This window comes from Citrus sinensis, chromosome 5 (assembly GCF_022201045.2).
Source record: "Citrus sinensis cultivar Valencia sweet orange chromosome 5, DVS_A1.0, whole genome shotgun sequence".
NCBI lineage: Eukaryota > Viridiplantae > Streptophyta > Magnoliopsida > Sapindales > Rutaceae > Citrus > Citrus sinensis.
Window position 1 is genome coordinate 36,989,954 of NC_068560.1, and position 12,166 is coordinate 37,002,119.

At 36.8% G+C, this 12,166-nt stretch overlaps 3 protein-coding genes across 3 annotated transcripts; all 3 read right to left on the reverse strand.

The window, feature by feature from the left end:
• Positions 1-215: 215 nt before the first annotated feature.
• LOC102626381 (26S proteasome regulatory subunit S10B homolog B) lies at positions 216-3,346 on the reverse strand. The gene is made up of 10 exons (XM_006473496.4): positions 3,160-3,346; positions 2,567-2,686; positions 2,300-2,436; positions 1,991-2,152; positions 1,775-1,861; positions 1,594-1,680; positions 1,371-1,508; positions 839-1,030; positions 664-762; positions 216-559 (listed from the first exon to the last, which is right to left on the reverse strand). Exons 1-10 carry the CDS (start codon positions 3,257-3,259, stop codon positions 485-487), a joined length of 1,197 nt encoding a protein of 398 aa, XP_006473559.1. The 5' UTR covers positions 3,260-3,346; the 3' UTR covers positions 216-484.
• A 1,601-nt stretch (positions 3,347-4,947) lies between these two features.
• On the reverse strand, positions 4,948-9,672 carry LOC102626677 (uncharacterized). Its single transcript, XM_006473497.4, has 7 exons — positions 9,068-9,672; positions 8,851-8,993; positions 8,472-8,743; positions 8,093-8,247; positions 7,157-7,419; positions 5,803-5,865; positions 4,948-5,512 (listed from the first exon to the last, which is right to left on the reverse strand). Exons 1-7 carry the CDS (start codon positions 9,327-9,329, stop codon positions 5,246-5,248), a joined length of 1,425 nt encoding a protein of 474 aa, XP_006473560.2. The 5' UTR covers positions 9,330-9,672; the 3' UTR covers positions 4,948-5,245.
• A 620-nt stretch (positions 9,673-10,292) lies between these two features.
• On the reverse strand, positions 10,293-11,929 carry LOC102626970 (peroxidase 9). The gene is made up of 4 exons (XM_006473498.4): positions 11,547-11,929; positions 11,212-11,403; positions 10,948-11,113; positions 10,293-10,863 (listed from the first exon to the last, which is right to left on the reverse strand). The coding sequence occupies exons 1-4, from the start codon at positions 11,811-11,813 to the stop codon at positions 10,451-10,453; spliced, it is 1,038 nt and encodes a 345-aa protein (XP_006473561.2). The 5' UTR covers positions 11,814-11,929; the 3' UTR covers positions 10,293-10,450.
• Positions 11,930-12,166: the final 237 nt, after the last annotated feature.

Here is a 12,166-nt window from a genome sequence, read left to right on the forward strand (position 1 = left end):
TGCAGGCTGCAGCAATAAACGAACATCATACTAGTTACTACCAAATTTCAAAATTGATAAATATCATATGCATGCTAAAATCTATTTCCACCTGTGGTTTGACATCCAAGCAGGCACTGTAATGAAAAGAAATTGCCTCTTAATGGATTTGAGGAAGAGGCAAGTGGGTTACACAGCGCAGACTTAATAGTTCATGCAAACTCCTACAGTGGACATAGAGAACTATGTAATAACTCAATTTCCCAGCTGCGACCAAAACACAGTTGTCTGAGAATCGGTGGAAATCACTGAAACCATTAAGACATTAAAGATGTGCAACAATTTCTGACGTAAATGATTGTTATAATATATAGAGCATTCCATCGCTCAAAGAACCACTAACTTCACAAATTAAAGCAAGATGTTTTAACAAAAATATGAAAACAATTACATCTGAAAAATAACCGCACTGCCTCAAGATCCTTGGCTCTTTTCCTAAATGTTTTTACTCTTTTCCAAAATCAGCATTGTAGTGAGCACTTGATTCAAGTTTCTTTGCCTCGTTCAGTTTCCGGACAGCCTGCAAATATGTATGGGCAGAACCAAGCATGAGCACATCATACAGTTTAATTTTTCTCAACACTGCATAAATTTAATTGTTTACATAACAGAAAGGCTTTCTACCTTCATAAAATCTTCGTGGATGACATAATCACGTTCAGCACGGATTGCCGACATTCCAGCCTCGGTGCAAACATTTCGGAGATCAGCCCCATTAAAGCCCTTAAGCAATTGCAGGAGATTGTCTCAGAATAAAGCAAAAAACAAATAACAGAAATCACAGGCCACGCCTACTCACCTCTGCAAGCTTCACAACAGCCTCATAATCAATCTCACCATGCTTAGCAATGCCAGCAGCATGAATTTTAAGAATTTCCATTCTTGACTGCTCATTTGGCAATGGAATCTCAATTTTCCTATCCAGTCGCCCTGGACGAAGAAGTGCAGGGTCAAGGACATCAGGTCTGTTAGTGGCCATTATCATTTTAACCTGCAAAATAAGAAACGTTCTAATTTATCAATCTTCCATGCAAGAAAAAGAAATAAACAATCAATGAGATTAGTTGGTACAAATGAGAACTTAAAATATGCACATTCCACAATTAGTGAAAGCATCCCACAGCCCACCATTGATGGGAAGAGGAATCGTAGATATTGGGAAAGAAGTCACTGAACTCCATAAGTTCACCTTTCTCCCTCTATGTTCATGCACACGTGTTTGTGTGCGTCTATGTGACACTTCAAACCATATTTGGTGGTTATGAACTATGAACATATCCTAGAAAGACCGCTTCAGAGCCCATTCTAGTTTATCGTCCAAAAAAATATACCTTCCCAAGCTGATCAAATCCATCAAGCTGATTAAGTAACTCCATCAGTGTCCTTTGAATTTCACGATCTGCACTGGTTCCTTCACTAAAACGGCGTCCACCGATGGCATCAATTTCATCCATAAAAATGATGCAGGGCTGGATGAGCAAAGAAATAATGAGAAAGAAAGGTTATTACAGATACATGTTTATCAGCAAGTATTCACAAAACCCATGCTCTTACTTGATGATCACGTGCATATCCAAACATCTCTCTTATCAACCTTGCACTTTCCCCAATGTACTTATCAATAATGGCACTTGAAACCACCTATAACATATCATAAGTAAAATGTATCAAAATTTAAAGCACGAATTACAAAATAATGCAACTTAAATAGCATAAAGCAGAAACAAAATATAACCTTCAGAAAATTTGCATCTATGTTACTGGCAATTGCTCGTGCTAATAATGTCTTGCCAGTTCCAGGAGGCCCATAAAGAAGAACGCCCTGGAAGAGAGACAATAAGAAAGCTAAAATGGTTAGCGGTCGAACATCACAAAATATGGAAAACAATCCACCAATACTGGGTAAATCATAGAACAAAATCTAGAATAAAAGGAGGAAAGATGTTGTTACCTTGGGAGGTTTAATTCCAACTCTAAGGAAAAGCTCAGGATTCATCAAAGGTAGCTCAATAGATTCCCTTAATTCTCTGATCTGATCAGATAAACCACCCACAGCCGAATAGCTAACATTACCCGGATCTTCATGCAACATGTTATATACAACCGGATCAACCTGTTATCCAGATCATACCACAGATGTCAGTTTTTTCATTTTCAAAAGCAGACTAGATTACATATTCAAATAGGAACTGGATGATTCATAACCACTAATTGGTCCTGCTAAAATGAATTCCAAAGAGTAATAAAAACTATAAATTACTTCACGAGGAAGAGCTCGCATGATTGTGAGCGTTGTCATATCAAGAACAACTCTTGTTCCCGAAGTCAACTTCTCTTTATCCACTTTGCTGCGGCATCCAACCACATAACGGGGCCCGCTGCTAGCTTTAACAATCACTGTAACATATAGAGCAAGATCAATCCACATTCTAAGAACTAAATCTAATGTCTATTAAAAATCAGCCCAAAACTATTGAAATAATTTACAAGATACAGTAAGAAAAGGAAAGTCCAAACAAGTAATTACAGCGTTCATTGTCAAGAGGTCTGAGAACTTCTCCAATGATCTGCCCAACACTTTGAAGAGACTTCAAATCATCTTCTGTTTTGTTGAACTCCTTCTTTGCAGCTCTCAAATTCTCCTTAACTGCACATTCATGACTAGAGGTCAACATCATCTACCGCCTTAAGAAAATCAGTACTATTAAGCACAAAATTGCTCGATCTCATAACTAGTTAACTAAAAAAAAAAATTAATGGGGCCATGACATCCATTAACAAACAACAACTACGAGACTTCCCGCCAGGTTTAATTCACAAGTACTGTCTTCTTTCACTATGAGAATCTGACTTATGGCCGATTTTCTAATGCTAAGCTAATAACAAGAAATTTAAAACTGAAGCTACTCTAATAAAATTAGATCCCAATAAAGTGCTCTGGCTTTAGGCATGTCGGCAATTAATCAAAAACCCTAGAAATAATATCCTAAAGTATAAGAAAATACTAATTCGGAGATAATAGTAGAAGGAAATCCTAACAAACAAAGCATTCGACGATATAGTAACCGTTCTCTCAGAAATACCAGATTTAGGGCTTGCTAATGGTAGTATGCGACTAACCAGATCGAACTCTAGATTCGATTTCTTTGTGCTGGAGTAGCTTCTTACGGTACTCCGTCATGGCATTACGGCGTCTAACGGCGTCTTCTCCTTCGCTCATCGTTGCAGTCGGAGATATTGATGTAGCAAATCAATCGAGTCTCGTAAGCTTGTCGATGTTTTCTCTCTGCCTTTGTATGTATGTGCTTTCTTGTTGGAGGGGCGTACTTCTGTACTGTAAAATTACTAACTTACCCTTTTGGTTCTCTTTTTAGTATTCCCAGTAAAACAGTCCAGCCGACCCGTCGGTTAATAAGATTAGACGCTATGTCGTTTCTGACTTGCCTTTGACTATAAGTTTATGCCTTCTATCTATTTATAGGGAGAGATTATGGTAATGATTTTGTTAAGTTACAAAACTGATCAACCTTTATACGGAATTTTGCAAACCTTACTATTCGTTTAGTAATCATATAATATAATATTTTTAAAAAATAATAATAATAAGACAGTGTTATCTAATCAAGTTTGGTTTCACAATCAAATGACAAATAAACCCACTCATATTGAAAATTTGTCTGATGTTTATTAAACATGGGAATGAGATTATTTTATGGAATATAAATTCAACTCATTGAGCCTTTTTTAAAATATTACATAAACCTAGTCAAAAATAAAATAAAATTACATAACCAGACCTGTTGCTCCATCATAAACCAGTCTGAGAACAAATGTTCAACGGATGAAACTTGCATTATATTCACTACCCACAGTGAGAAAACAAACAAAAAGTTGCTGCGTTCATTTGTTTTTGAAGAATTGCTGCATTTCGTTTTGGTTAGCAGAGCGAGAAATTGTGGGCTCTTTAGAGGGAGGGGAAAAAACGAAGAAGAAGAAGAAGAAGAAGAAGAAGAGGAAATTGGACTAAACATTTCTACAGTTGAAAATCCGTTGTCCCAAATTCTTTATATAAAATTATATAATTATAGGATAAAAAGACAGCTTTACCCCTATAATTTAACTAAATAGTCACAGAAATTTAATAATAAACACCTTAACTTTCTTCCATTACTTTTGCCATTTATTTGGATTAAAAAAAGAACATTTCAGTAAGTTCACTATGCGTTGATTTTGAGAAAATTAGCCATTTGTAACTTCGGCATTTTTTTCTCCTTTTTTGATAAGCTAACATAGTTTGCTTATAATAATTTGGAGGAAAAAAAAAAAAGTGCTTTGATTATGAGACTGAAGGAATCCACATGGCTAAAAAAAAATGCAGGAGAAGTGGAAGCAATTAAGCTAATCAAAATTAAAACTAATATCCAGCATTAAAACCGCACATGTAGACCTCAATCATAAAGCAAATTAATCAAAAACCCTAACATCCGGCACCACTTCCCTTCATGCCGCCATCCCGTCTTCTTCTTCACTTCCACATTCTTCGTCTTCTCCTCCATATTTTGTGCAAAACAAAGAAAACCCGACCAATTATCATTCTGAAAATGCAAGCAATCCGTGGTTTACACAACAAACAGTGAATGTTGAATTTGAAAAATCTCTAACCCATAATCCGTAGCTTTGGCAAGTGTTCAGTTTTATCTTCTTATTTTGCATACTTTGATTGATCTGTTTATATGTATACAAAAATGGATGAGTTTCCTCTCTTTTCTAGGTTAATTAAAATGTTTTTAATTCAATGTCAAACTCTAAAAAGCAATTTCATATCGTTCCATGTCTAGGAGCAAGCAATGACATGATAAGGGCATAACAGTAAATTTAGCATTTGACACCCAAATAAAAGGCAAAACATAACGGAACGAGTCTTGAGTCCATGTAAAAAATTTGAGATCTACGTGACCATTTCATCAAACTATGGGGGTGAAGCTTTCCTTTTCCCTAATTGTAGTCCATCGGCATCGATCATGAAAACAACAATGGAAATATGACTGCAAAAACATTAACACAAGGATAAAACAATATGTCCTAACTATGAATTTCCCGCAACATATGGTACAAAGGTTTTCGGAATTTTTCTCGTGACTTTCCCAGCTAACTCAACACTTGCAAGGAGAATACTTTAACCAAACGATGAAATGCCGGTAACAAGTTAAGAATGAGACTGAGGCTGGTGGATCTTTGCATATTGAAGAACTTCCTTTAACACCAAAGCAATTCTCTGTGACATATGGTGTTCCAAGAACCTGTCTTTCACCCTCTCATATCCTTTCTTTCCCATTGTCAACCTCCTCTCTACATGTGTGGCTAGTTTCACTATGTTATTAGCTAGAGGTGTCACACCTTCTTTTCCGGCGGGATGTAACAAGCCTGTTGTTCCGTTCACTACAATCTCCATGGTGCCTCCCGCAGCAGTTCCCTGAATAATCGTGAATGATAAAATGAGCATTTTCATTGGAAGATGACAACAAAGTCCCAATACGTGGACAAATGAAGGTGAATGCATGTGCATCACGAGAGCAATCAAGCAATCCAAAAATGGAGAAAGTCTCTGCTTTTGAAATTAGCAAAGAGAAAATCCTGTCCTCGAGTACAAGCACAATCAAGCAAAAAGTAACAACAATTTTTTTACAGTAATATTAATCTAATGCAAACTTAAAAAGGGCTAGATCAGGAAAAGATAATTTTACTAAATTTGAAGTATCATACCAATACAGGCAGCTGAAAAGCCATAGCTTCAATGGTTATCCTACCAAAGCACTCTCCTCGGGCCTACACATCAATAAGAACTTTAGGCTTATTAGTAAAGCAAAAAACCAAAACAGACTTTTCATGTAGGAGCCGTCATTTTTAAACAGGAAAACAACCTAAAAGCAATGGGAAATTAGAAAGGAAAAGTGGAAGAGAAAGTGCAGTAATATTCATAGTGGAATTTAGTTGCTATCCTGCTTGCTAACCAGAATAACCAAGTCATTAACGACTTGGAAAATAAACATGGCAGAAATTTTTCTCTTCATCTCATGTTAGACTCCTAGAAGAGTTTTTTTTTTGGGGATAGGAAACAGAGATACTTGAATTAAGAAGCACAACACGAACAAAAAAGAACCCTAAAGATCACAAAAAGATCTATACAATTGAGTGCTAATCAGATGACCAAATTATGTATAGGATCCATATGACTAAATGACCTCTGAACAAAATGCACAGAATTAAGCCAACACCACTTCCCAGTTTAAATGAGTAAAGAAGAAAGAGAAATCTTGAAATTCCTTAGTAACTGAGGCCCAAAGTTAGGCTATTAATCACACTCTTTCCCACAAAATATGATGATATATTCCTCAAAATCTTCAAAAATCCTTCTATTTCGTTCAGATAAATCATCCAAATAGTAGACAGAACTGAAGATTTCCATAACTACATGTATATTTTGTCATTGAGAAAAAAAGGTTTGAGAGAGCTTGATCATCAATCAACTGATGAGTAAAAGTTTGCATGAAAAGATCCTTGGAGGTCTAAGCTTCGAAATTCTTTTATCCTCTACCAAAACAGTGATAGAAACGTTCACCAATAATAACAAAAGAACTGAAGCTTTTTAATTTTTCTCTCATTCAAATTCCTCAAAAGAGTTGAAATTCCAAGTCCAATCTAAAGAGGAAGTGACAATCAGACTTTTGACAGAAACATTATGAGAGCGAGAGTGTCTGTAAAGATGAAGAAATGAAGAACATAAGGAGGAACCCCCATAAAAAACATCCTGCCAAAACGAAATTTTTCACCATTACCCAATTCCGATTTCACATTAGGAAGAAAAGAAGAGTAGCCTTGTGAGAATTTTTCTGTAGATACAGCATTGACTAAACACCCAGAACCTGATGAGGTGAGGACATATTTCAGTCTCATATTTCTTCTCTTCATTCTAATATATAGGTCACCAAACATGTAATATTTATTTTCTTTGCAAACCAAAATAGATAAATTAAAGGAACATGAAATAATAAACAAAACTAATATACAGAAACATTGCTCCTTGCAAAAATAGGGAAAAGAAATCAGTAGAACAGACCTGAGAATTCTGAACAAGAACATCGATGGAAGCTAGATAAGGACTGACTGTTAGTGTTTTATTGACAAAGTGAACATGATCCTGAATCTTTTTCTCGGCTACAAAGTTGCGTATCTCTGTCTCAAACTTTGTCTGAGCATTCATGTCACTTCCTACTACTACTGCATGCATTGACGGCACCTGCAGCTTCTTCTCTCGGATCAACTGCAGACTTTCATAAAAGGAATGAAGAAATAGATCCTGACCTTTACCCCGTGAAACACCTGTTATCATAGACTGAGTGATGCTCAGAAGATATGTAGCAGAAACTAAAAGTACAGTGGCATAATATGCAAACAGAGAACTGAATGTTACGCATACTATGGAAAATCAAAATTAACCCGGTAAAAGTTACTATTCCCGCAGTCCTACAATCCAATGATTGCCAAATTAAATTCTAAAGAGAAGACCAATAGTTAAATGTAGAATTGGCTTCTATTAGAACAGCAAAATCGACTGAAAATGAGGAAGAAATCAAACATTACCAATTAAAGTACAAACTCAAATCAATGTGCAAGGGAACTATTTGGTGCTAATGCCAGTTGTGAATTTCAAAGTAATACTTTCAATAGTAAAATTTTAAGAGCAAAGACTATACCACTTTATCCAAACCCAGGATGTGAACTACGAGGTGGAATTGCTACTTCTTAGAGGACTCATTTTAACACTAATGTCCATACAAGGAAAAATGCAGCAATAAGTTGTACAACTACATTTCAAATTAGAATCACGGTTACTTGGAACTGATAAAATCAGACCTGATGACCAACTTGGTATGTGACAGACTGAAGCCCTTTATATATGTACCTTGGCATCAATGTTTCAAATAAAATAAGAAATCTTCTGCAACTAAGAGACTCAGTTAAACTTATGGTATTGGCAACGTCAAAAGCATACTATTTATGATGGCAAAGAGTAGATCATCATCCCGCACTCCAAGAGATTCCCGCACATGCTCACGGAGAACCCTCCTGGCCACGCTATCCTCAGCTATGTCCATAAGATCCTTGCTATTTCCAAGGTGCACAACATATGTTTCGGGCATTCTAATTCTGTAAAGCACAAAGTCTAATACGAATATTAGGCTCAAACGATGAAGGAATGGCAGCTTGAAATAAAACATTGAAATGAAGGAATTAAAGCCAACATCAGATAAAACATGGGCCAATTACATAGCATATCCAAAACAAAATATAGCAGTACAAAGAAGAACTTCAATGCAAGAAGCTAACATGCAATAAAACAGTTAACTACACAAAGTAAGGATCTTATATACCCTAGACGTTCTCTTGTCCTGTTCTTCCAATATTCAGCAGTGGTATATGAATCAATCATAGCACCTGCAACAAAGGGCAGGTGCTTAACATATTCTAATTTGAAATAATGCCCACGCATTTCATGAATCCACCACAGAACCTTTGGAAGAACCTGAGAAACTTTATCCTTAAGCACACCATCCAACCACTTCCCAGCAACAGCAGTATTTAAAACCACCAAATCAGCATTAAGTGCAGTGTTTATAGCTTTTTCGCCCTTAGCAGATAACACCTATAAATATTCATAATCCACAAGTTAAACACTACTTAATAACATAGTTAAATTCAAACTTTAAAAGAAAAAAAGGAAAAAGGAAAAAGACCCGAATTACATTAAACCTGAACTCCTCTGTCCAACATCTTATGCTCTAAACTGTAAATAACTTCATCAGGTTCGTTCGGTTTCTGGTTAGTAATCCACACAACTTCAGCTCCGACCCCTCTCAACAGAAATGCCAGCTCCATCAACAACAATGGCCCACCTGTATACTTAATTTTATCAAGCGCAAGTAATTTTCCCAAGAAACAAACAGAAATTCAGAGGTAGAAATATTACCGGAAAGGGAGAGTTCGTGGGAGACCAAAAGAACGAGCTTTGACTTCATGAAATTGAGAGGATTTGATGCTTTTTCTTCGTCGCTATTGAAATGAGTGGCGGTAGTTGTTGTTTTAGTAGTAATACTACTAGTGTTGCATGAATTGGCTGTAGATCTTATGAAGAAGAGCATAGCGGTTGATAGAGTGAAGAGTACAAGAATCATCAGTTGCCATCGTTTCTTCTTCTGCATTGTAATCCACGCGCTTGATTGCTTTCCCATTCTTTTACTTGGTTCTTATAGTGAGGGCCGCTTCTTCGTCTCCGAAAAAGATAAGCAACAGATCAAAAATTTGGGATTTGAATTTAGATTTGAAAACCTGAGAAGAACGATTCACAAATCTAATCTTGACTTCACAGTCAGTCGACACTCGACACCGATCTCATGGGAATTGCAGCCTGCCTAATTTTTTTTCAAGTAACGCAGCGTCACGTCGTCAGAGACGCAAAGACAATGAACATCTCCCTTACCGTTACTGCCTGACGGAGCGTGGGCTTGGGCGTTAGCGTTAATAGATTATTTCATCAGCAAAAGGAAAATAATAATAAAAGCTTGAAATATTTCAAAACTCAAAGATGTGATGTGAGTTGGCTTAGTATCCAGCAAGTATGGTGGTTAGCTAACAATAACGGCATTATAAAACTTAGGTGTAGGTAAAAATAACTCATCCAACCCAACTCGAAAACATTCGGGTTCGGATTAGATCACATAGTTACATCTTATTCTAATGCCTTCTTTACTTTTTTTTGTTGATGAAAAGTAGAATAATTTTACCAATAGTTCATTAAAAAATTAATTTTTTTAAAAGCCGCATAGTTTAATACTGTGTCCGTATTAAAAAAAATACGGGTATCTGAACCTGAAAATAATTAATTTTACTGATAAACTAAAAGTAGACGTGATTCATGTTCATGTTCTCTTATAATATACCCAAGCGAAACTTGGGGCTCTTGTGCTGCATTTTCTTGGCAAGGGAGGAGTTGTAGCTCTGATGGCGACTAAGTTGTCCCTGTTGTTTTTTATTTGAACCTGTTAAATCGTACTGCACTCATAAGATATAGAATATTGCTTAGGAACTGGTCACTCTCACATGTTGCACTCGATGTTGTTCTTATTCTTGGAAGCTAGATTTTACGGTTATATATTATATATACATACATGTATGTTTTTTAAAAAGGAAAAAAATTCAGAAATCATAGCAGTATTTGATTAATTTTAATGATAAATCAATCAAACAGTTCAGCTAGCACGTTCTCATAACTAGGGGATGACATGATACATAACTGAGCTGAGCATACCAAACTTAAACAGCCCTGAATAATATGAGATAAATAATTAGTTTCTTAATTAACTAGGCGACAATTCTTCCTAACTTCACCATTAAAGCCAGTGAGAGGGCTAATGTTCCCCATCTTAACCATTGACTGAGCAAACTGTTTAAAGAAGAGCTCATCATCCTCAGCGTAGGACTTAACTAGTTGCACGATGTTCCCCACATCGCCTGTCAAAAGCACTTCATCAGATGTGAGAAGCCCTTTGCCCAACAGAACAAGCTTGAAGTAGGTGTTATCAAATTTTGCTGGTGAGGCAAAGTCTAGCGGGGAGATGTTATTGTCGCCGCCTGTTCTTGGGCAGACTGATTTTAAACCGAAGTAATATGTCCTCTCTAAAGTCTCATCCGGTTGGTTGTTTCCATTTTGATTATATAGCCTTTGCTTGAAGGTCACACACCTTGCCACCCCAATTGTATGCCCTCCTGCAACATGACATCAAACAAAATACTTAGTTTAGAGAATCAGGTTCAGTTCATTAAATGCAGTGCTATACAGTAATTAATTACCTGAAAGAGAGACAAGGTCTACTTCATTTAGGCCTTGACGCTTGAAGGATGCTATAAGGTTTTGGACGGTAGAGTTTGGCGGGGGAATGTTACTGTTTGAGCCACTTAAGCTTGCTGTTCTCGAGTCCCTCCTTCCAAGGGGGAGCTCCCAAGACGGTCCTCCGCTCTGTTTGAGCATACCCAGTAATAGTTATTAACAAAGTTCTCTGTCCTGAATCTTTTATATGATCTACCTAACATCAGTTTTGTTAGAATTTTGCTTACTAGTACAACGGAGCCGCGAGCAGCTAGGGCGACAATGTCTGCACAAGAAACAGTCTGAGGACATGCTTCTTCCAGCTTAGCCTTGATCTCGTCAATCACTTCAAATCCTCTGAGGGAATTCCTGTTTGGTACTGAATTCTTTTCACTAACTATAGCTGCAGAATCGTCCAACAAGACGGAAGCATCACAGCCCTGTAATTAGTAATAAAACTGTAAGTCATAAACACCTATGCATACATACGAAGTTAACTACACTTTGAAAAAAAAAAAAGAAGAAGAAAAAAAAGGAAAGAATCGAGTGTTTTGTACTACTAGGTATACTAAAAGTGAGAAACCTGAACAAAGCAATCATGGAAATGAAGCCTAAGCAAAGAGGCAGCTATTCTGGGCTGTCTTGCAATGGCCTTCTGGAGCACTGACATGACAATGTTATCAACTTGTGGGCATGAAAACTGATAAAATTGTGGAAAGAGGCCATAGAAGCTGCCTCCATACTGGCCATTACCACCCCAGCCAATGCCAATTCCAGGGTGAGCTAGTGAGATCCTGGCTGAGATCAAAGCTAGTAGCAGTAGAGTGATAGCAAATTTGAAGAAAGCCATTGATGATTAGAATTCCAAGAGTCTCTTTCTTTGATGTTGCTCATTGTTTAGACTTAGGTTCTACTTTTATAGTGATTAAATCAACTGCTTTCTCTACCAAATCCTCTCTAAAACACCTAATATCAGAAGGAGCAATGACTATTTCAACTTGTCTGTATACTACTTTTGGCATACAATTATCCGCGTAAGAAAAAGAAAGAGGTGTTTCTGTTCTACCTGCTCCAAGTACGAGTAGCGTAATGGTATCGTGTCTCTTTTTGACTTTTTATTCTCCAGAAACACTAAAAGGTTCATTAGAGAATCATGTGAGCAAAAGTTAGAAGAAACCCAGATAAAGCCAATGCTATAAGAGT